Source organism: Suncus etruscus, chromosome 8 (assembly GCF_024139225.1).
Source record: "Suncus etruscus isolate mSunEtr1 chromosome 8, mSunEtr1.pri.cur, whole genome shotgun sequence".
NCBI lineage: Eukaryota > Metazoa > Chordata > Mammalia > Eulipotyphla > Soricidae > Suncus > Suncus etruscus.
The window spans coordinates 43,110,548-43,132,422 of NC_064855.1; the positions used below are offsets into that span (position 1 = coordinate 43,110,548).

General features: G+C 39.6%; 1 protein-coding gene across 1 annotated transcript in view; it reads right to left on the reverse strand.

Annotated features, from left to right (window-relative positions):
* The window catches only part of FLT3 (fms related receptor tyrosine kinase 3), a 141,895-nt gene that overhangs the window by 60,115 nt on the left and 59,905 nt on the right, over positions 1–21,875 (reverse strand). The window contains exons 5-9 of the mRNA XM_049778220.1: positions 16,876–17,005; positions 12,036–12,163; positions 10,615–10,754; positions 10,370–10,523; positions 9,077–9,245 (exon numbers count right to left, since the gene is read on the reverse strand). Of these exons, the coding sequence (XP_049634177.1) occupies positions 9,077–9,245; positions 10,370–10,523; positions 10,615–10,754; positions 12,036–12,163; positions 16,876–17,005 (721 nt within the window). The remainder of the gene's footprint in view (positions 1–9,076; positions 9,246–10,369; positions 10,524–10,614; positions 10,755–12,035; positions 12,164–16,875; positions 17,006–21,875) is intronic.

Here is a 21,875-nt window from a genome sequence, read left to right on the forward strand (position 1 = left end):
CTTAATTCTTAAGACTGCTTAATTCTTTTTTTTTTTTTTTTTTTGGTTTTTGGTTTTTGGGTCACACCTATCAATGATCAGGGGTTACTCCTGGCTCTACACTAAGAAATCACTCCTGGTAGGCTCGGGGGACCATAGGGGGTGTCGGGATTTGAACCACCGTCCTTCTGCATGTGAGGCAAATGCCTTACCTCCATGCTATCTCTCCGGCCTCGTGACTGCTTAATTCTTAATACTGCTCTGACACCAACATGCGCCAGTTTTGGTATGACATCCTGACAATAAGGAAATGGCAACAACTTGGTCTAAGAGCAGATTGTCTTACCTCCCCATATAACCGATAAGATAAAATCAGAAGACTTGTCATCCTTTGATCTGTGCAAATACGAAGATAGCTATCTATAGAAGACTGACTGTGACAATCATGACTGGGCAGAATTTATCCTGGGACCAATAAAAAGACCCTAGTCTAGGCTTTTGTCTAGGATCTGTACAACAACCAAGATCTCAAATTCCAGAGGTCTGACTGAGACAACTGGAACTGAACAGGTCTTCTGGAAACATAAAGAAAGACTCTATCCTAGGCTTTGTCCTAGGATCAGTGCAAAAACCAAGACCACCAACTACAGAAGACTGATTAAAGAAAACAGTGATGGAACAGAATTTCTAGAACCGTAAAGAAAGTCTCCATCCTAGGCTCCATTCTTTGACCTGTTCCCATACCAAGATCTGTAGATACAGAGGTTTGATTTTATTAAGCAGTTTTATAGTGGCTAGGAGTTAGCATTGAGGTTAGGAGAGTTTGTATTTTTTTTATGTTCAGGACCCTGGTTCTATGTCTGGGACTGCCAAATGTTACCCTGGCAGGCCCCGAGCACTGTCAGGTGTGGTTCTAGGGGCCCAAGTACCCCTTGAGAGATCTGTGTACATCAGAGCTGGAGTAGTACCACATTCTTGGGGTCTTGCACTGAATTGCTGTGCAAATTGGTTGAGTATTACCAGAAGGGACACTATCAACACCATTTGGGAGGGCATAAGATAAAAATAAAGCAGTTTTATATGAAGTGCTTACATTGTATGTACTGGATTGTCATTACTATTAAGCTTATTGAACCTGGGAATTATCTTGAATAAAAAAATAAATTTAGAAACTTCACTTTAGGTTATATAGTCAAGTAAGAAATTTCATAAAAATAAAAATAAGAGGTCAGAGAGATAGCATAGGGACTAGAACATATGTTTTGCATATGACCATTGGTGGCTATCTTTGATTTGACACTAGCACCATATATAGTTCCCTGTCCATTCTCAGGAATGATTCCTGATTCCCTGTCAGGAATGAGCCTAGATTGTAGAGATAGATGTAAGCCCTAAGCACCATTGGATGTGACCCCAAACCTAAAACTAAATTAAAATAAATGAAAATTTAAAATATGCAAGGGGTAAATACCTATTGACAGATTTAGTTAAGATTTCTTTTTTTAAAAAAACATTTATTTATTTATTTATTTAGATTTTGGGGCCAGACCAGTGGTGGTCAGGGGTTACTCGTGGCTCTTTGCTAAGAAATGTCTCCTGGTAGGCTCAGGGGACCATGTAGGATGCCCGGAATTGAACCTGGGTCTGTCCTGGGTTGGCCACGTGCAAGGCAAACGTCCTACCACTGTACAATCACTCCAGTCCCTCGTTAAAATTTCTTAAAAGATAAAATACTCTGGGTCCGGAGCAATAGCACAGTGGTAGGGTGTTTGCCTTGCATGCAGCTTGCCCAGGATAGACCTGGGTTCGATCCCCAGCATCCCATATGTTCCCTTGAGCCAGAAGGGATTTCTGAGTGCTTATACAGGAGTAACCCCTGAGTGTCACCAGGTGTGGCCCAAAAACAACAACAAAAAAAGAATACTCTGAAGCCATTAAAATGATCACATGAATGATATAAGATGTAATAGTGTAAATATAATTATATAATCATTAATATATAAAGATACTCATGATTTCTTTTCAATAAAAATAAGGCAACAAAAGGCATGGGGGGGATTTTTGGGGCCACACCCAGTGGCACCCAGTGGCACTCAGGGGAGGACCATATGGGGTGCTGTGTCCGTCCTGGGTTGGGTGCATGCAAGGCAAATGCCCTAACACTGTGCTATCGCTCCGACCCCAAGATGTGGAATTCTTAATGAAATTTTACTTTTTAAAAATATGTTATTTGTTTTATTGTATTGGGGGAAGTTTGGGCCACAACCAATAATACAAATGACTCAGTGGGCTTGATCCTGGCTCTACTCTGAAATTACTCCTGGCAGAACATATGTAGTGGTAGGGATCAAGCCTGGGTCAAGTGCATACATAAGAAAGTGCCCTACCCACTGTACTATCACTCTGGCCAGAGAAGTTCTTTTCCATGTGTTCTTGCAAGGATTCCATCTCACCATACAGAACCCACAGGACTTTCATCCTTTCCCATACTTGTGGATAATGCCTATAATGAGCAGAGCTTACATGGTGGAGTCTAGAACTAAGATATTTCAGGGAAAGAGGAAATACAAGCCTAAGGAGAGTCTTTCAGAAGAAATGATTAAATATAACACCAGACAACTTTTTAAAGTTTTTTTGGATTACACTTGGCAATGCTTAGGGGTCATTTCTGGTTCTGCACTCAGGAAACACATTTGACAGAGTTTGGGGGACCATATGGGAGGCTATTGATGGAACCTGGAATAGGTGTGTGCAAGGCGAATGCCCTACCCACTGTAGCAGGGGTCCTCAAACTTTTTAAATGGGGGGGGGAGTTCATTGTTTGGAAGGCAGGATTATAGTTTTTTTTATTTTAATAAACTATGAACAATAGTGCCACCTGAGGTATAGAGTGAAGACCCCTGCGGGAGACTGAGAGGAGGAGGGGAGTCAAATGTATTTGCACATCCCACACATATGCACTGCCTGCCTGTGACAGTTGGCTGCTGTGCCTGTGACAGGCAGTGTGGGCAAAAACACCCGGCAGGCATGATAAATGTCTTCAGTGGGCCACATCGTCTGTAGTTTGAGGACCTCTGTGTAGTATTGCTCTGGTATCCAAACAATTTTTTACCATAAACTGTGAAAAGCTAAGGGAGAATTGATAGTTTGGATCAAAGTCTCTAGTAATAGGAAATCACACACACACACACACACACACACACACACACACACACACACACATAGGTGAAATAGCCTTGCACCTTTTCCCCAGTCTAGGATAGCCCAAGTTCTGGGAAGGTGGAACTGAAGAAAATGGGAGTATACGAAGGCAGCGCTGGTCAGTGCGGGTGTGATGTTTGAGGAAGTGAACTGGAGAAATGAAGATGTGAAAGACTTCTGGCACACATGCCATAACCACACTAAAGCCTTTTCAGGCTTAGTGCCATCACACAGACCTTTCAGCCACATGTGGAAAAATTTTATTACTCTGCATATTAAGCCACCTCTAAAGACAATAATGATGAAGACTGGAGAAATAATACAGCAAGTAGGGTGCTTGCCTTTTACATGACTGATCCAGGTTTGATACTTGGTACTCTATGTGGTCCCCCAAGCACAGAGCTAGGAGTGATTCCTAAGTACAGAGCCAAGAGTATAAATGAAGTATGGTCCAAAACACAAATAAACAAAAAAATACACATATTCACACATACATAACCAAATGGAAGAAAAAACCGATATGATGAAAATACTGTACTGCAAAATAATTAAGTTTGATTAAATTGTCGACTCTATAACTCTATATAATAAACAAAGGAGGCTTTGATAGTATTTCAGTTTATTAGCAAATCTAAAGTTTCAATAATGAAAAATTGAGAATGATTTATGATCTTGTCTGCCATGCCCTATCTCAACACAAAGCCCGATTTAGAGAGTGAAAAGCATTTAGAAGGCCAGAGAGACAGACAGTATATTGGGTAAGTCATTTGCTTTGCATGCAGGTAACTTGAGTTTTATCCCCATTATCCCATATCCCAATATCCTTGAGTACTAATAGATACTGAGCCAGCAGTAAGCCATAAGAACAGCATGTGTGGGCCAAAAACTAAAACAAAACAAAATAATTTTCTGTATTCTTCATCCTTCGTGTTATTGTTTATTTTTGAGTTTTGGGACCATACTGAGTAGTGCTCAAGGGTTGACTCCTGTCTTCTGGTGGACTCAGGGAACCATATGGGATAATGCGGATCAAATTCAGGTCTGCCCCATGCAAGGCAAATGCCCTACCTATTGTACTATCTTTTTGGTTCCCTATTAAATGTTTTGAGCAGTTCTTTCATGGAAGAGTCTCCATCTTCCTCTTCTACTAGATGACAAGGGACTCAAAATAGTCACCAAAATTGTGGTAGTTCTTCAGGAACTTTTTGAATAAATAAATGTAGTGGGTTATGTCTGTCTCATGTGCCATGTTTCTAGGCATAGAATGCTTCTGACTATCTTTGGTCCAGGCTATGCACTCAGATATGCTGGTTGGTTGAGGAAGAATGCAGTTATTAATAATACATGGCTGACTCAATAGGCACTGTAAAAGAACAGTAACAGCAGGCCTACCTAATAGTGCTTTTAAATGCACTTTTGAAATCCAATGCATAGAGAAGCTAACTATATTACTTTGTTCTTATGAATAAGGAGGAACAAAAAATATTATAGGAAACCAAATGTGGCCCAACCTATCCATTTCACTATATGGTCGTACAACAGAACATGGATCAGGAATACAGACTGTGATTTGGACTGAAGTGAAATTAACTTGCCCTGTGGATTGACACCAGTCCATCAGCAACACTGTTCCATGTTCAGTTATTCCATAAATTCATCAGTGATTCTGTATCAGATGTCACTGATTCAACAGTAATTATATCCCAGGTGATCTTTGGCACTTAAATGTGCCTGTGTAAATTTGGGAGAGATGCAGAGAGAAATGACCTTGTTCATTCTTCCAGCCCTTAGCAGCATCAAACCCATCAGAAGATTTTTTATCTCAGGTAGAAAAATTGTTTTGCATATTATGTAGCCTTAACCCTTTAAAAAACTGAAAATTTATTCTATTTAACTAAAGTATTTGGAAAATAATACCATTGGTTTAATTATTGATTATACAATCATTTTCTTAGGCTTGTATATGTTAAACAGTGTCCAAGTTAGATTTGTTTAGATCCTGAAGAGTGTTAAAAATTTAATAAATTTTTGTCAACATTATTTAAAAAAAAAACATCAGAAGATATTCAAGGAATATCTGTTGGACTAAACTGAATTGATCCTATCTCTGTAAGTCAGATTAAAAAGAAATTCCATAATGCTAAGAGTTTCTCTGACACAGGTCATGCTATAAGGAAGAAAAGGGAAAGTGATGGTTCTGATATCATCTGAACACAGGCCAGTGACCAATTCAGGAAGAAGGAGCTCTTTTTCCAGTAATATGATGATTCAGAGTAAAGACTTATAATAATAGGCCTTCTAATTTTATTATTGTCCACAGCAATTTTTTCAAATCAGGGACATGTAACAATGTCTGGAGATAGTTGTGGTTGTCATAGAGAGGTGTAGTGCTATTGACATGCAGTGTAGAAGAGCTGCTAACGACTTTTAAAAGGCCCCCAATGACAATAATGTTGCTGTGGAATAACCCTCGGTTATAGGAGTGCTCCTGACTAAAGCCAAAGAATTTTTTATTCTTTCTTTTTCTTCTTATTTCCTCTTTTCCTTTTCTCTTCTTCTTCTTCTTCTTCTTCTTCTTCTTCTTCTTCTTCTTCTTCTTCTTCTTCTTCTTCTTCTTCTTCTTCTTCTTCTTCTTCTTCTTCTTCTTCTTCTTCTCCTCCTCCTCCTCCTCCTCATCATCATCATCTTCTTCCTCCTCCTCCTCTACCTCCTCCGTCTTCCTCCTTTTTTTTTCTCCTCCTCTTCCTCCTCCTTTTTCTATTTTGGGTTTTGAGCCACAATCAGCTGTGCTCAGAGTTTACCATTGGCTCTATGCTCAAAGATGGTACAGGGATTGAACTGAAGATAGCTATGTACAAGGCAAGTGCCTTAATTTTTGTACTTTCTCTAGCCTTTAAGGCCATATTACTAATTATTTAAAGAATTCTTAGTATATTAGAAGATTATGAAAAATAGGATATATGGTTTCACACAAATCTTACAAGTAAATTTTATGTAGGAATCCAGGGTCAGATAAATGGATGGTATAAAAGGTAAATGCCTCAATTGAAAATTTTTACAAATATGGTATGACTATGATAAGAAAGGTAATCTAGAGCCAATATTTAAAGTCACCTATGGAACCTAACATCTTCAACTATCAATAATTTACCCAAAAGTACTTAATACTAGAAAACATACAAAACAAAAGCAGTAATTTAGAACCACTTAAATTAACTCTTAAAATATAATGGTAAGATAATTGACTCAGAGATTATTCCCAAAGTATATAAACATGTATTTTACTAAAGAGCTATTAAAGATTATTTATAATTTACATCAAGAGATGTTCAACATAATTGGTGATTATTATTATTTATTGGCAAGAATCATAACAATGAAAAAGGGAAACTATAAAGCAAATAAAAATTAAAATAAAAAACAAAGATCAGTTATAAATTATTATAGCTTAGGAAGAATAGTACAGTGGTCATTGAAAAAAAAACTAAGAAATATCAAGGGGGAATAAAGTAAAACTCTTAGTCTTCATCCAGACTAGTGCTATGCTATAGACTCATATGCAAGTCACACCTATAGCTTAAAATTGTTACTTACATTAAAGGGTAAAAATAATTGAATTTTATTTTATTCACTACATCCCAAATATGATCTTAACTTATAATCAATATAAAATATTAATAAACTATTTATACATTTTAATACTGAGTTTTGGGGGCATTTTGGGGGGCTACACCCAGTGACAGTCAGGGGTTACTCCTGATAATGCATTCAGAAATCGCTCCTGGCTTGGGGGACCATATGGGACGCCAGGGGATCGAACCATGATTCGTCCGAGGCTAGTACCGGCAAGGCAGATAGATGCCTTATCGCTCTGCACCACCAATCTGGCCCTGTAATACTGTATTTTTTTTTTATGTATTACAGTGTGGGGGACTAAGCCCAGGCCTCCTGTAAGACATGCATGTGATCACTGAGCTAAGTCAGTGACCCTATTTTTATAAACCTAAAGATTACTTTATGATTATAGTACATCTCAATTTGAATTAAACATATTTCTATATTTTTGTTTTGTTTTGTTTTAGAACCACACTTAGTGGTGCTCAGAATTTACTCCTGTCTCTTTGCTCACATATCACTCCTGGTAGGGTTTAGGAATGAGATGCCTGGAATCCAAAACTGGGTTGGCTGTGTGCAAGGCAAGTGCCCTTCCCCTGTAATCACTCAGACCTGAACTAACCATATTCACATTCCAGATAGCCATATAACTAGTAGTTCCTATACAGTACACATACAGACCTGGGAAACAATTCATTATATGTTCTCATAAAAATTGTAGAATCAGGGACCAGTGAGATAGTATAGCAGGGAGGGTGCTTGCCTTTCATGCAGACAGCTCTGGTTTGATCCCTGGCATCATATATAGTCCCCAGAGGAGCATCAGAACTGATCTCTGAGCTCAGACCAAAGAGCAAGACCTGATCACAGTTAGATATGATTTTTCCTAAAAATATAAAAGTATAGAATGGGGCATTTTGCTCCAACTTTGTTTCATTATTCTGGAATGGGGGTTTGTCAATTATCTGCATTTGTATGTGTCTGTTTTGTTTTTGAGCCACACCAATCATTGCTCAGGGATTACTGCTGCCTCTGCACCCAGAAATCAATCCTGGCAGTGCTTGAGGGGACCATATAGGATTCCAGGAATCAAAACTGGGTTAGCCACATATGAAGCAATGGCCCTACCCCCTGTACTGTACTATTCTGACTCCACAAAACCTACAATTTAAATCTTTTCCCAAGTGGGCTTCTATTCAGTAGGTTTACAGACCCAGGCTAAGGAGTAATGATTTTATTATTAGGACAATGACCTGCTTGAAAGATAGCAAGTCCTTCTCAGTAGTGTATAGTCTAAGCCTGAAATCATGCTACAAAGAATTCATCTTCTAAGTGGGTATGATGTGTCATAGCAAAGAAAAGTTCTCAGAATAAAAGTTTGGTTTTACTCTAAAGAGGAAATTTAAAATTATGTTCTTGAGTACAGTGGTACAAATCCTCAAAAATAACCACAAAATTGTCTTTCTACATTTATTGCTAAACTATTTCTGCATTTACTTTATAACTTTTTTATTTAAACCATTGCAATTTACAAAGTTATTCATATTAAAATATTCAATATTAGAAAGTTATTTTTTAAGTTTTAGACATACAATGTTTCAGGGACCACTCTTACCTTCAATGTCATCTTTCCCTCCACCAATGTTCCCAGAGTCCAATCCCTGCCCCAGCCTGCTTTCATAACAGACACCTTTTTAAGTTTGTTAAAGTTTAGGTCTCTTGATTTTACTGTTATTGACTCTGGCTTGGATATTTAGATCTGTGCTTTCTTGACTTCACCAATGCATCCTTTATCCCCTGTCTCTCATCATTTCATACGTGTCTTTCTCCTCTCCCACTCAATTTCCTTTCTTTTCCTCACTGTTTTCTGGGGCCTTAGGTGTTCTCAACAACTATTTAAGCCATTGTATTTCTTCATTCTACATTTACTTTGTAAAAACTCAATACACCTTTAGGTAACATTTTCTTGTTTTGTTGTTGGTCCCCCCTTCCTTTTAGTAGTTTTACTTCCTCAATCATCTGCAAATGTGCAAAAAAAGAGTATATTCCTAGCTCTGGGCACTCTCAAATAGGAAGCAAACCCCTGATGACTCAGAAAATGCCACAGAACCAGATTCGCAATATGATTGTTATTATATGAACTGACTCTCAAATGTTTAGAGATTTCACATCTGCTGTGTTAAAACACCTCAACTTTCATGTCAAGCAAAACATAAGACAAAACTGCTCTTTCCAAGGCAATGAACAGGTTGGAATCATGAACTTTGCTTTGCTCTCTCACCTGTACCCATCATCAAGGCCACTTTGTTCACAAGGAAAGGATTTGAGAGAGAAGGTCCATGTACATCTGATTTGTGGGTATGCTTTAAACCTGACAGAAAAACAAAACTCTTCATACTGGTCAATTTCATAATCTTCGCTTGATTTGGAAGCATTTATAAATCCCTTTTCTGTAAAAGATAAAATAAAATATAAGTAAGATAATGACCATTTTTATGGCAGTATACAAGGAAGAAAAATCAGAACTTTATGCATCAGTATAAAGTAAGAAAACTCAGTCCTCCAACAAAAATTTAGAAGCCCTAGTCCCAGTTACAGGCCTAAACTCATCATCTTAAAGTGGAATAAGGATCTGTGAAAATTAGATGTAAGAAATAAACTCTCCTCCCAGAGAAATGTACTAATGAAGCAACAGGTTCTGCAGACAGTGGTTAAGAAGCTAAGGACCTTTCCTAACCAGGCCCACCTTATTAATACCTGGGTTAATAACAGTTTGAAATATCTCACTGCCAACAGTATGGCTTGCAATGATACATTCTATGTAATTTAATCTCCTGGCAAAAGATGAAAGAACTAATTTGAGATATCCTCGAAGTTTGCCAGAGATACATCTCCTTTTCTATTATGGTGAAAGCTACCACCTAACCCGAGATGTCTCAAACCTGGCAATTTTCAAATTTTACACAAACCACCTCAAATCTAGTGTATTTAAGTGCTGATCAGGGCCTCCCACTCAATGCCCACTGTCCTCTCCAATTTTAGAACAAGCTTTTTATGAGTGCCTAGTTGTGCTAGCTTTTCTGCCAGGTCTTGGATTACATATGTAGAGGGAGTGTACTGTCCTTACAGTCTATTGGAAGACAAAAGGATGGTCATGCACAAGGTAGTACATGCACAAAGGTGGTAATTCAAGTAGGCAAAGTTTAACTGGAGAGAGAAGAAAGTAGAAATTTATACTTGTAAAATGATTCAAGTTTCTTTCTTAGCTTTTTTCCTTCTCCTAAAGCTACATAAAAATAATTTAATTTGCAACCAACATCTTATATTTCACACTAAAGCAATTAAAAGTAAGAATAAAGATTGCATGAGGAGGGGTTGGATCCATAGCACAGCGGTAAGGCATTTGGCTAGCACGTGGCTGATCCAGGACGAACTTCGATTTGATCCCAACGTCCCATATGGTAACCGAGCCAGGAGCGATTTCCGAGCGCATAGCCAGGAGTAACACCTGACCGTCACCGGGTGTGGCCCAAAAACAAACAAACAAGATGATTGCATGAGGAGGCTGCTTTACCTAGGATGGTTACCAAAGCTGATTTGCTGGGATGCTCTGAAGAGGAACATGTGTAATATCCAGTGTCATTTCTTCTAACTGACGATACAAAAGCTAAGAGAATCCGTATCATAGTCCTGTTTGTAGAATAGGTACTCATCTCAAAATAGCTGCCCTGGGTGTTAATAAAAAACAGAGTTTCAATGTAATGATTTCAACCTGCACTATTAGTTCACCATAGTTCAGAACACAAACATTCATCTTACCTCCTTCAGCTCTTTGTTTTCTAATTCCCAAGTGAGCCCAAAGCCATGGTTCACGTGAACAGCTTTACACCTTATCCACAAGGGCTCCCCAACCTTAAGAAATATTTGTGGCAGTGTGGTCTGAGGAGTTTGATTTAGATCTAGAAGGTGAAAAGAACCCCAGATCAGATAAAAGTGATTTCCCCCACCACCACGGAGATGAATGTCAAATGTTAATAAGCACTTTAATCAAAAGATCTACTTTTAAACTATATTTTATTTATTTATTTATTTATTTATTTATTTATTTATTTATTTATTTGCCTCTGATTTAAACATGTTCATGATTGAGTTTCAATCTTTTAATATACACCACCCTTCACTCATGGACATTTCCCACCACCAATGTCCCTACTTTTCCTCTCCCCTCCTGGGGGCCTGCCTCTGGGCCAGGCAATTTACTCCTCTCTTTCATTCTCTCTCTCCCTTTTCTTTTCTTTTAGACTGTGGTTTGCACTATTGTTAAACTATTTTTTATGAGGAAACCAGCAGCTGGAGAATCCATTGTTACATTTAAAAATATAAAAGAATTATAGTTATTTCTCAATATCCATGGAGGATTGTTTCTAGGACCCATGAGGACACCAAAGTCCATGGATCCTCAAAATCTTTATGTAAAATGGTGTATTAGTTGCATATAACTTAGGTACATCTTTCCAAATACTTTAAAATAACCCATATATTTCTTATAACATCAGATTCAGTAAAATAGCTCTAATATAAATAGCAATATTCCATATTGCTGAAGAAATAATAACAAAAAAGGCTTGGATATGTTTGGTTTGGCTAGTCTCTGGGCTACACTCAGCAGTGCTGGGGACTTCCTCAGTGCACCTGCACTGAGGAATCACTCCTGGTGGTGTTTGGGGATCATATGAATGATGGGGATCAAACCTGGGTTATCTGCATGCAAATCAAGCAGCTTACTTCCTGTACTATTTTGCCAGCATAAATTGGATGTGTTTAGTATAAACAAAATCATCCTACATCCTAGTCCTAACTACATAGTACATAATTTTCATTCACAGTTGCTTGATTCTCCATATTGAGAAGCTGAAGAGAAGAAAGGCTAATTGTAAAGAATTTCTGAAACTAATATGCCAGTGGTTGGAGTTTGCTCTACATTTCTAAGGAAAAGAGTGTACCCAAGCTACAGCAAGCTATACACAAAGATGACCTCTTACACTAGCAGTCCAAGGGGCAAAGGGATGAGGTATAAAATGTATGCTGGGAACGGTGGGGAGGAAGGACAGCACTGTAGGCGAGAATGGCCCTAATTCTTTGTCACTATGTACCTTCAAAATTACTGTGAAAGACTTGTAATTCATTTTGATCACAATAAAAATTATTATTAAAAAAAGAGCACAATATGATGGTCCTACCTATTGTGAACAGTTTGGTACATTCCCTGCCCAGATCATTTCTTGCACAGCACCTTATGTCTGTTCCAAATAATTCATGAAGGACACTTTCCTCCTTGGTAACTACAGCTGGACTTTCTCCTTTGCAACTGTAGTAAAAAAAAAAAAAAAAGAACATTGGGTTAAATTAAAGTAAAACTACAGAGAAAATTACTGTATTTTATAAAGTCCAAGGTTCAAAGCAATAGTCCAACTGATCTGGGCACTTGCTATGCACATAGCTTTGATTTCTGACACCACATATGGTCTTCCAAACCAGCTAGGAGTGATCTCTAAGCACAGCTGGGTGTGACTCCAAACCTAATAAACAATTAAGTATAAAATTGTGTTAATATTTTTTCTATTTAAAGAAAGAGAGAGAAGAATTGATAAAGTAGTATGGAAAAAAGAGAAGAGGAAAAACATAGCTGAACAACATAGATGTCTTCTTAGGTAAAAAGCAGAAGAAGGCAACTAGTGAGAAGACAAAAGGCCACAGGTAAATGTCACTGTGGTCCTCTTCACTCAGGGACGCCAGTGGAGCAACACTTACTAGGAGTGACAGCCAAATGAAACTAAGCTCATTCTTATGACTTGTGTCAAAGTATTTGTTTCTTTTTATATCACTCCTTCAAGATTTAAAAAAAAAATCATTATTCTTTTTTTTTTGTTTTGTTTTGTTTTTTTGGACCACACCCGTTTGACGCTCAGGGGTTACTCCTGACTATGCGCTCAGAAATCGCCCCTGGCTTGGGGCGACCATATGAGATGCTGGGGGATCGAACCGCGGTCCATCCTACGCTAGCGCTTGCAAGGCAGACACCTTACCTCTAGCGCCACCTTCCCGGCCTCAAAAATCATTCTTCTAAAACAATAAAAATTAACTCATTATAGATATTTCAGAAATACAGAAAAATCCAAAGAAAAGAAATGTCAGTTGGAGGTCAGAGCCATAGCACAGTGGTAAGGCATTTGTCTTGCATGTGGCTGACCAGACCTGGCATCCCACATGATCCTCTGAGCCTGTCAGGAGTAATCCCTGAGCATTGCCAGATGTGGCCCAAAACAACAATAACAACAACAAAAGAAATGTAGGTTGTCTGTATTTCTACTCTTCCAAGATACCAACTTTAATTATTCTGGTATGTCAGGGCCAGAGAGAACTTATGCTCTGAGAGCAGGTTTAATGGGCAAGCAGAAAGTGTGGATTCAATTCCTGGCAGCACACAGTCTTCCATCACCTTCAGAAGTTACCCCTCAAGCATCAAACCAGGAACAAACCCTGAGCATCACCGTGTGTGACCCCAAAACCAAATAAAATTCATTTGTTTCTATAAATGAATTGTAAAATAATTCCAGTTTCTTTCTCAGCTTTTTTTCTCTCCTAACACTACATAAAAATAATTGAATTTGTGGGCCGGGCAGTGGCGCTGGAGGTAAGGTGCCTGCCTTGCCTGCGCTAGCCTAGGACGGACCGAGGTTCGATCCCCCGGTGTCCCATATGGTCCCCCAAGAAGCCAGGAGCAACTTCTGAGCGCATAGCCAGGAGTAACCCCTGAGCGTCACAGGGTGTGGCCCAAAAACCAAAAAAAAAAAAAAAATTGAATTTGCAATCTACATCTTACATTTCACACTAAAGCAATTGAAAGTAAGAATGGGGGCCGGAGAGATAGCATGGAGGTAAGGCGTTTGCCCTTCATGCAGGAGGTCATTGGTTCGAATCCCGGCGCCCCATATGGTCCCCTGTGCCTGCCAGGAGCAATTTCTGAGCATGGAGCCAGGAATAACCCCTGAGCACTGCCGGGTGTGACCCAAAAACCACACAAAAAAAAAAAAAAGAAAGTAAGAATGAAGATCACATGAGGAGGCTGCTTTATCTAGGATGGTTACCAAAGCTGATTTGCTGGGGTGCACTGAAGAGGAACATGTGTGATTCATATATAAAAAGGTTCCACATTTATCAGCTAATACACAGAATCCACATTTATTAGCTAATTTTTCTTCTCTAATATTTGATATTGTCATATCATTTATATTATTAGTGATAGATATAGAATCAATACTTGACTTCTACTTTTATTTAGTCCTATTTTTCTTTTCTTATTTGCAGTTTGGTGGATGGAACCACAGGTGTCACATATGCAATACACAGGCTCTATCAGTGAGCCACACACCCAGAAATTAATTCTATTCCTCAATCAAAGTTAAGTAAACTTCACCTAATAGTTATAATTAATTATAACTAATGTAGGAACAGAACATATCAGTACATAATGTAGGAATAGCACATATGAGAAACAAAAGTAAAACTTTATATGGCAGCTACTATCTGCCAGACACTGTCATATATACCTCAGCTACTTTGACTCATCTTGTCATCATAGAAAGCCTCTACAGTATCTTCAAGGAGGAAACTGCACTCTCCAAACAAGTGGAAGCAGAGATAAACAGATGAGAATATATTAATCCGAGAAGCTTCTGCACCTCGAAGGAAACAGTGCCCAGGATACAAGAGCCACCCATTGAGTGGGAGAAACTATTCATCCAATACCCATCAGATAAGGGACTAGTATCCAAAATATACAAGGCACTGACAGAACTTTACAAGAAAAAAAATCTAATCTCATCAAAAAATGGTGAGAAGAAATGAACACACACTTTGATAAAGAAGGAATACAAATGGCCAAAAGACACATGAAAAAATTGCTCCAAATCATTAATCATCAGGGAGATTCAAGTCAAAACAACTACTTGAGGTACCATCTCATGCCACAGAGACTGGTGCACATCACTAAGAATGATTACAAGCAGTGCTGATGGGAATGTGGAGAGAAAGGAACCCATATTTACTGCTGGTGGGAATGCGGTCTGGTCCAACTTTTATGGAAAGCAATATGGAGATTCCTCCAAAACCTGGAAATTGAGCTCCCATATGATCCAGCTATACCACTCCTAGAAATATACCCTAGAAGTACAAAAATACAATACAAAAATCCCTTCCTCACACCTATATTTATTGCAGCACTTTTCACAATAGCCAGACTCTGGAAACAACCAAGATGTCCTTCAACAGATGAATGGCTAAAGAAACTGTGCTACATATACACAATGGAATATTATGCAGCCATCAGGAGAGATGAAGCCATGAAATTTTCCTATACATGGATGTACATGGAATCTATTATGCTGAGTAAAATAACTCAGAGGGAGAGAGATAGACACAGAATAGTCTCATTCATCTATGGGTTTTAAGAAAAATAAAAGACATTTTTGAAATAATCCTTAGAGACAAAGAGAGGAGGCCTGGAAGGTCCAGCTCACAATATGAAGCTCACCACAAAGACTGGTGAGTGCAGTTAGAGAAATAACTACACTGAGAACTATCATAACAATGTGAATGAATGAGGGAAGTGGAAAAGCCTGCCTTGAGTACAGGTGGGGGTGGAGTAGGGAGGAGGGAGATTTGGGACATTGGTGATGGGAATGTTGCACGGGTGAAGGGGGTGTTCTTTACATGACTGAAACCCAACTACAATCATATTTGTAATCAAGGTGTTTAAATAAAGATATTAATTTAAAAAAGAAAGCCTCTACATAAGTCCTTTCCCATCCCCTTCTTCTGGTAAAGCACATAGAGATGAGGTGAGTTGTCACACTGATAGGCTCCCACACTGGCTAGAGTCTATGTCCTCAACTAATTATATCAGATCAGAGTGATCACAAGATACACACTTGTTCAAAAGCCATTTCTTATTTTTATATTTTTTATTTTGTGCTTAGGATTTACTCCAAGCTCTGTGGTGGTATTTATGGGAAACCATATGAGGTGCTAAGGTTTGACCTTAAATGCAAGGCAAACACCTTATCCATATAGTAATTTCTCCAGTCTAACACAGATCATTATTTTACTGGGAATTGCACACTATGATGACTACCTCTCTTCTCCCAAAGCAGATGCTCAGGAAGTCAACAATCCCATAATTTAAAAGGGCTTTTCAGGGCCAAAGATGTAGTACAGGGACTAACGCTCTAGCCTTGGATGTGACTGACTGAAGTTCAATCTCTAGTGCCACATGGTCCCAAGAACAGTCAGGAGCAGCCTTTTTACTGCTGGCTGTAGCCCAACCTCCCAAATAAAGAAATAAAAATGAAAGTACATTTGTTTGTTAGTGAAATACCTGGGGATACTCCTTCAGTGAGCTATATAAAATTCAAGGAGTTCCCAAAAGCCATCCTGAACTGGAGAGATAGTGTAGGGAGTAAAACTCTTGTCTTGCATGTGGCTGACACAGGTTCAATGCCTGGCACCCTCCATGGTTACCTGAGCCTTGCCAGTAATGATTCCTAAGCAGTATTAGTAATAACTTGATTTAGCACAACTTGGTCTCTCTCTCTCTCTCTCTCTCTCTCTCTCTCTCTCTCTCTCTCTCTCACACACACACACACACACACACACACACACACACACACACACACACACACGGTATTTTTTGATAAAACATCTCCATCATCTTCCTAAGAAGTCTAGAATAGTCATTCTGTGAGGAGATGGTTTCTAGTAAAAAATGGTAACATGGACAAAGAGAAGGAATATGAGTGAAGAGCATCCTTTGCATGTGGAAGGCTTAGGATCCATTTTTGGCACCACATGGTCTCCTCAGCACCACTGGGAGCAACCCCCAAGAGCAGAGCCCCAGGTAGGCCTTGAGCATCAATGGGGTTCCAAAAGCAATAAAGTAGACATTTGATGTAATGTGAAATAAGATAAGGAGGACCCATGAAGAAAGTAATAATAAAAGTGGTTATCACTGGCACTTCATACCTCTCACTCTGTGAACTGCAGAACACCCATTCCACAGTCGGTTCTGGAACACCTTCAGATATGCAGAGTAGGGCATCTTGATTCTCCATTTTTCTAAAGTAAGGTCTCCTTAGTGTGTGAAGCAGTGTATCTAGAGCGCCATAAATAATGAACAGTTTAATACTTTTATGATATTTTCCCCAAAATTCTTCTTTAAAAACATATTGCTACATAATTTAGAAAATATAATAGTTTATGCCATGCTTTGTCTTTTGTGATTCCTCCTATGTATAAAATAAAATAATAAATCTCCTCACCAAGACATTATACTCAACTCTGGCATTTGTTATCTGAGCCTGTGTCTCTGGGTATTTTATAAATCCAGACAACAAAAGTAGAGTGAAACCAATTGAAAATACAAATATAAAGACAGAGGGAAATTAGAAATAACACAAAGTTTTACACTTAAGAGACCCAACTTTTTCTCCATGATTTTATATGGAGCTAGGCACTGGAATAGAAACAATTTATAGAAACTTATATTAGACTGACATTTCTCTACATTTTCCACTTTCTATACTACTGAACATAAATGTTCTTTCTTTTTATGCTGGGATTCTTCAGGGACAGGAGTTTATTGGCCCCTCCTTGTACATGGCTCAGTTTCTCAATAATCCTCTTTTTTTTTTTTTTTTTTGGTTTTTGGGCCACACCCGGTAACGTTCAGGGGTTACTCCTGGCTATGTGCTCAGAAGTTGCTCCTGGCTTGGGGGACCATATGGGACACCGGGGGATCAAACCGAGGTCCGTCCAAGGCTAGCGCAGGCAAGGCAGGCACCTTATCTTTAGCGCCACCGCCCGGCCCCTCAATAATCCTCTTTATGAAACAAAGAGATGGTGTTTTCATTACCTCTGACCCACTCTTGTTTGATTTATGGGATCTTATAAGTACTCCTGAGTACTACCAGGAGTGATCCATGAACATTGATCCAGGAGTAAACCCTGAGCACTGCCTGGTGTGTTCTCTACCCCTACCCTCCCAAAAAGAAAGTTTTACAGGGGTCTAGTGATGTAGGTGGTGTGTGGGGAGATAGAAGGGGCAGATTGTGGACCAAGTGAGAGGACACATGCCTTGTATGAGGAAAGGGCTGTATTAGATCCTGGGTGCCACATGATCCTCAGAGCACCACCCAAAGAGAGCACAGCTAGGTGTTATCTTCATAATAATATAAATAAATGATTTAAAAATTAAAAAATAAAAATGTAGGTCAATGGAGGTCATTTTTATGCAAGGATTTCCTTAATTAAGAATTCCCTCCACAATGCATTGTAATGATTCTTCCTTCCTGAAATAACTGTATGGGCCAAAGAGATAGTATAGGAGCTAAGAAACTTGCTTTGAATACTGTGAATTGATTTTATCATCAGGATTCTCAGCACTGATCTCCAGCACCAAAAGGATATGGCCCCCTGAGAATTTCTAGAAGAAACCCTGAGCAAAGATCTATGAGTAATATTTGAGCAACTGAGCATCACTAAAAATTGTCCAATAGCCAAAAAAACAAATAATCAAACAAAACACAACAACAAAAATTCTCTCTACAATAATTTCAGCTGATGTTAATTTAAAGAACTCCAATTTGTCACTTTCTTGGTTGCTCTGTCAATATTCATGTAAAAACAAATGATATCATTGAGAATAATTTACGGTTATTTCTATAATATATTACAATATAGATACATAATATACATAATATATAGATACATAGATAATAATATATATAATATATTTAGAATTTCTAGATATGACATTTTCTTTTATCTTCTCTATTTCACATTGTTGGGGTTGAGTTTGCTTGCTTGTTTTTGCACCATGATTTACAACATGTCTAATATGGATATTTCAGGTAGATATGACATTTTTGTGAAATCTGCCAAAGTCCAGATTTCCTTTCTTAGCAACCATGCCTTGGTGTTAGTTAAACTGAACTTGTGGTTCTCTAACCCTTTTCCTCTTTTTCACATACTTGTGGAAAAGTCACAAGTATGCCGCATCAAGTCTATCCTACCAGGTATTTTGAATCCTGCTATTCAGCAGAATGCCAAAGACATTCAATTTTCTTGAAATACTGTTGCTATGACTTTTACATTGTAACTCTTAAAGGAGCAGAAGATACCATAAGCATGAGAGAAACACAGCAGATGTCCACATGGCTTGTAAGAAATCAGAAGTGTTTTTAGTTGTATAAACATTGGAAAAAGAGAGCATACTAGAAATCTCTTGCTCTTTTCAAACCTGACAGCCTTACACTGAAGACAGGTGGAAGCTTGGGAAAAAGACAGGAAACAAGATCAGAAACATAGGGTCAGAGAGATAGTACAGTGGCTAAGGCAATTGCCTTGAACATGGCTGGCTGCACCCAGCACCCTCTATGATCCCCTGAACACTAGCAGGAGTGACTCCAGAGTGCAAAGTTGGAAGGAAGCCTTGAGTACTACAGGAAGGAGGGAAGGAAGGAAGGAAGGAAGGAAGGAAGGAAGGAAGGAAGGAAGGAAGGAAGGAAGGAAGGAAGGAAGGAAGGAAGGAAGGAAGGAAGGAAGGAAGGAAGGAAGGAGGGAGGGAGGGAGGGAGGGAGGGAGGAGGGAGGGAGGGAGGGAGGAAGGAGGGAAGGAAGGAAGGAAGGAAGGAAGGAAGGAAGGAAGGAAGGAAGGAAGGAAGGAAGGAAGGAGGGAGTGAGGGAAGGAAGGAAGGAAGGAAGGAGGGAAGGAAGGAAGGAAGGAAGGAAGGAAGGAAGGAAGGAAGGAAGGAAGGAAGGGAGGGAGGGAGGGAGGGAAGGAAGAAAGGAAGGAAGGAAGGAAGGAAGGAAGGAAGGAAGGAAGGAAGGAAGGAAGGAAGGAAGGAAGGGGAGGGAGGAAGGGGAGGAAGGAAGGACTGAAGGAAAGGGAGGGAAGCAAGGAAGGAAGGAAAGAAGGGAAATAAGAAAAGGAGGGAAGGAAGAAAGGAGGGAGGGAAGAAGGAAGGAGGGAGAGAGGGAAGAAAGGAGGGAGAGAAGGAAGAAAGGAGGGGGAGAAGGAAGAAAGGAGGGAAAGAAGGAAGAAAGGAGGGAGGGAAGGAAAGAGGGAAGGAAGGAGGAAGGGAAGTAGGAAGGAAAGTAAGAAAGGAGGGAAGGAAGGAGGAAAGGAAGGAAAGAAAGGGAGGGAGGAAAGGATGGAGGGAAGAAGGGAAGGAAGGAAGAAGGAAGGAAGGGAGGGAGGGATGGAATGGAAGGAAGCAGGGAATGAGGAAAGAAAGGAGGGAAGAAAGGAGGAAAAGTAAGATATGGAAGGAAGGGAAGGGAGGAAGAGATGGAAGGAAGGGAAGGGATGGAGGGAGGGAAGGAAGGAGGGAAGGAGGAAAGAGGGAAGGAGGAAAGAGGGAAGGAAGGAGGGAAGGAAGAAATGGAGGGAAGGAAGAAAAGGATGGAAGGAAGCAGGGAATGAGGGAAGAAAGGAGGGAAGGAAGAAGGGAAGAAGGGAAAAGGACAGGAAGTAGGGAAGAAAGGAAGGAGGAAAGGAAGGAAGGAGTGAAGGAAGGAGGGAAGGAAGGAGGGAAAGAGGAGGGAGGGAGGAAAGAATAAAGGAAGAAAAAGAGGAAGGGAGGGAAGAAAATAAAGAGGGAGGGAGAGAAGAAAGAAAGGAAGTCTAGCATCAAAGAGGAACAAAAGACACATCTTGTTCATTGAGCTTCTAGATCTCCAGTCTTATATTTCAGACCATAAAATGCTTTGGAAATATATGTTATTCATTACAATTAAATAAAATAATACTTTGTCTCCTTGGCCACTTCGGCTCCTTCCCCAAAGGCCCATAGTCCCAGTGGCCACATATTGCAGGCGTAACACAGATAATTCCATTATCCTAAATTTGCATACTGTTGTGTATGTAAATATTTTAGGGGATTATTATGTTACTGACCCTACCCTGATCGGTAATTGTGCCCTACCCTAGGATGTGACCTGGCATTCTGCCCCCACCCTAGGGTGGTACCTGATTCTGCTTCCACCATTGGGTGGTATCTGATCCCACCATGGGGTGGTACCTGATTCTGGGGGATAAAAACAAGGGTCTGTGGAAGGCGAGAGGCTTTTGCCTGGAACTTATGCTGAGTCTTTGCACTTCAGTCTTGTCCACCGAATAAAGCTAATATTTCCACAAGCCTGACTGTCTGCGAGCTGTTGACCCGCCGTTTCACCTCAGAGCCATCGGCTAGACAGGGTGGCAGACGCGTGCTCCGAGCTGGAGGGGAAAGACCTCATCCTCCATCCCTCCATCAGCCAACCTCTTCAGGGGCTGACTTGCAACAGCACACAATTTCAACAAGTATTTATTTGTGTGTGTTGTATGTATGTGTGTAGATGCACATGCACCTGTGCTTTTATGGGGTGAGGGATGGTGGCAGAGTCCATTTCAGCAGTTCTTACAATGTAAGGCCACTCCCCACTGACCTGCCTGCTCAGTGTTCAACCTGGAGATGCTAGCGCTGGCAGAACCCAAAAGCGAAGCCATCACCCAGACCATAATCAGTGGTAGCTGGCAGGTTGCCAGGGAGATAGACAGCAATGCTTAGCTTGGGAATCTCACACATGCAAGCCCCATGAGCTCCCTGAGCTGCCTCTGATCTATTTTCCTCAACTGAAAGTCTGCATTTTCATTTCATTTTACATATAAGAAAAACAAGATTCAGAATGAGTAAGTGACATGCTAAGGCAAAAATAGTAGAGTCAGAAGTATCAAAATAAGATCCAAGGTCTTCTGACGTCAAGTCAAAATTTGTACATTTCTTCCCAATCAAATAATCTGATAGAAGGGGGCCCAACAAGACATGTGAAACTTTTCCACCTGTCACTCAAAAAATTTTATACTACTGGAGATATATAGGTCTATAAAATAGATACTTGAGCCAAACATTTACTGATAGCAAATCATAAAACAAGATTTTTTTTGTGACCTCCTCATTCAGTTACTCCATATGGGGTTGCAAT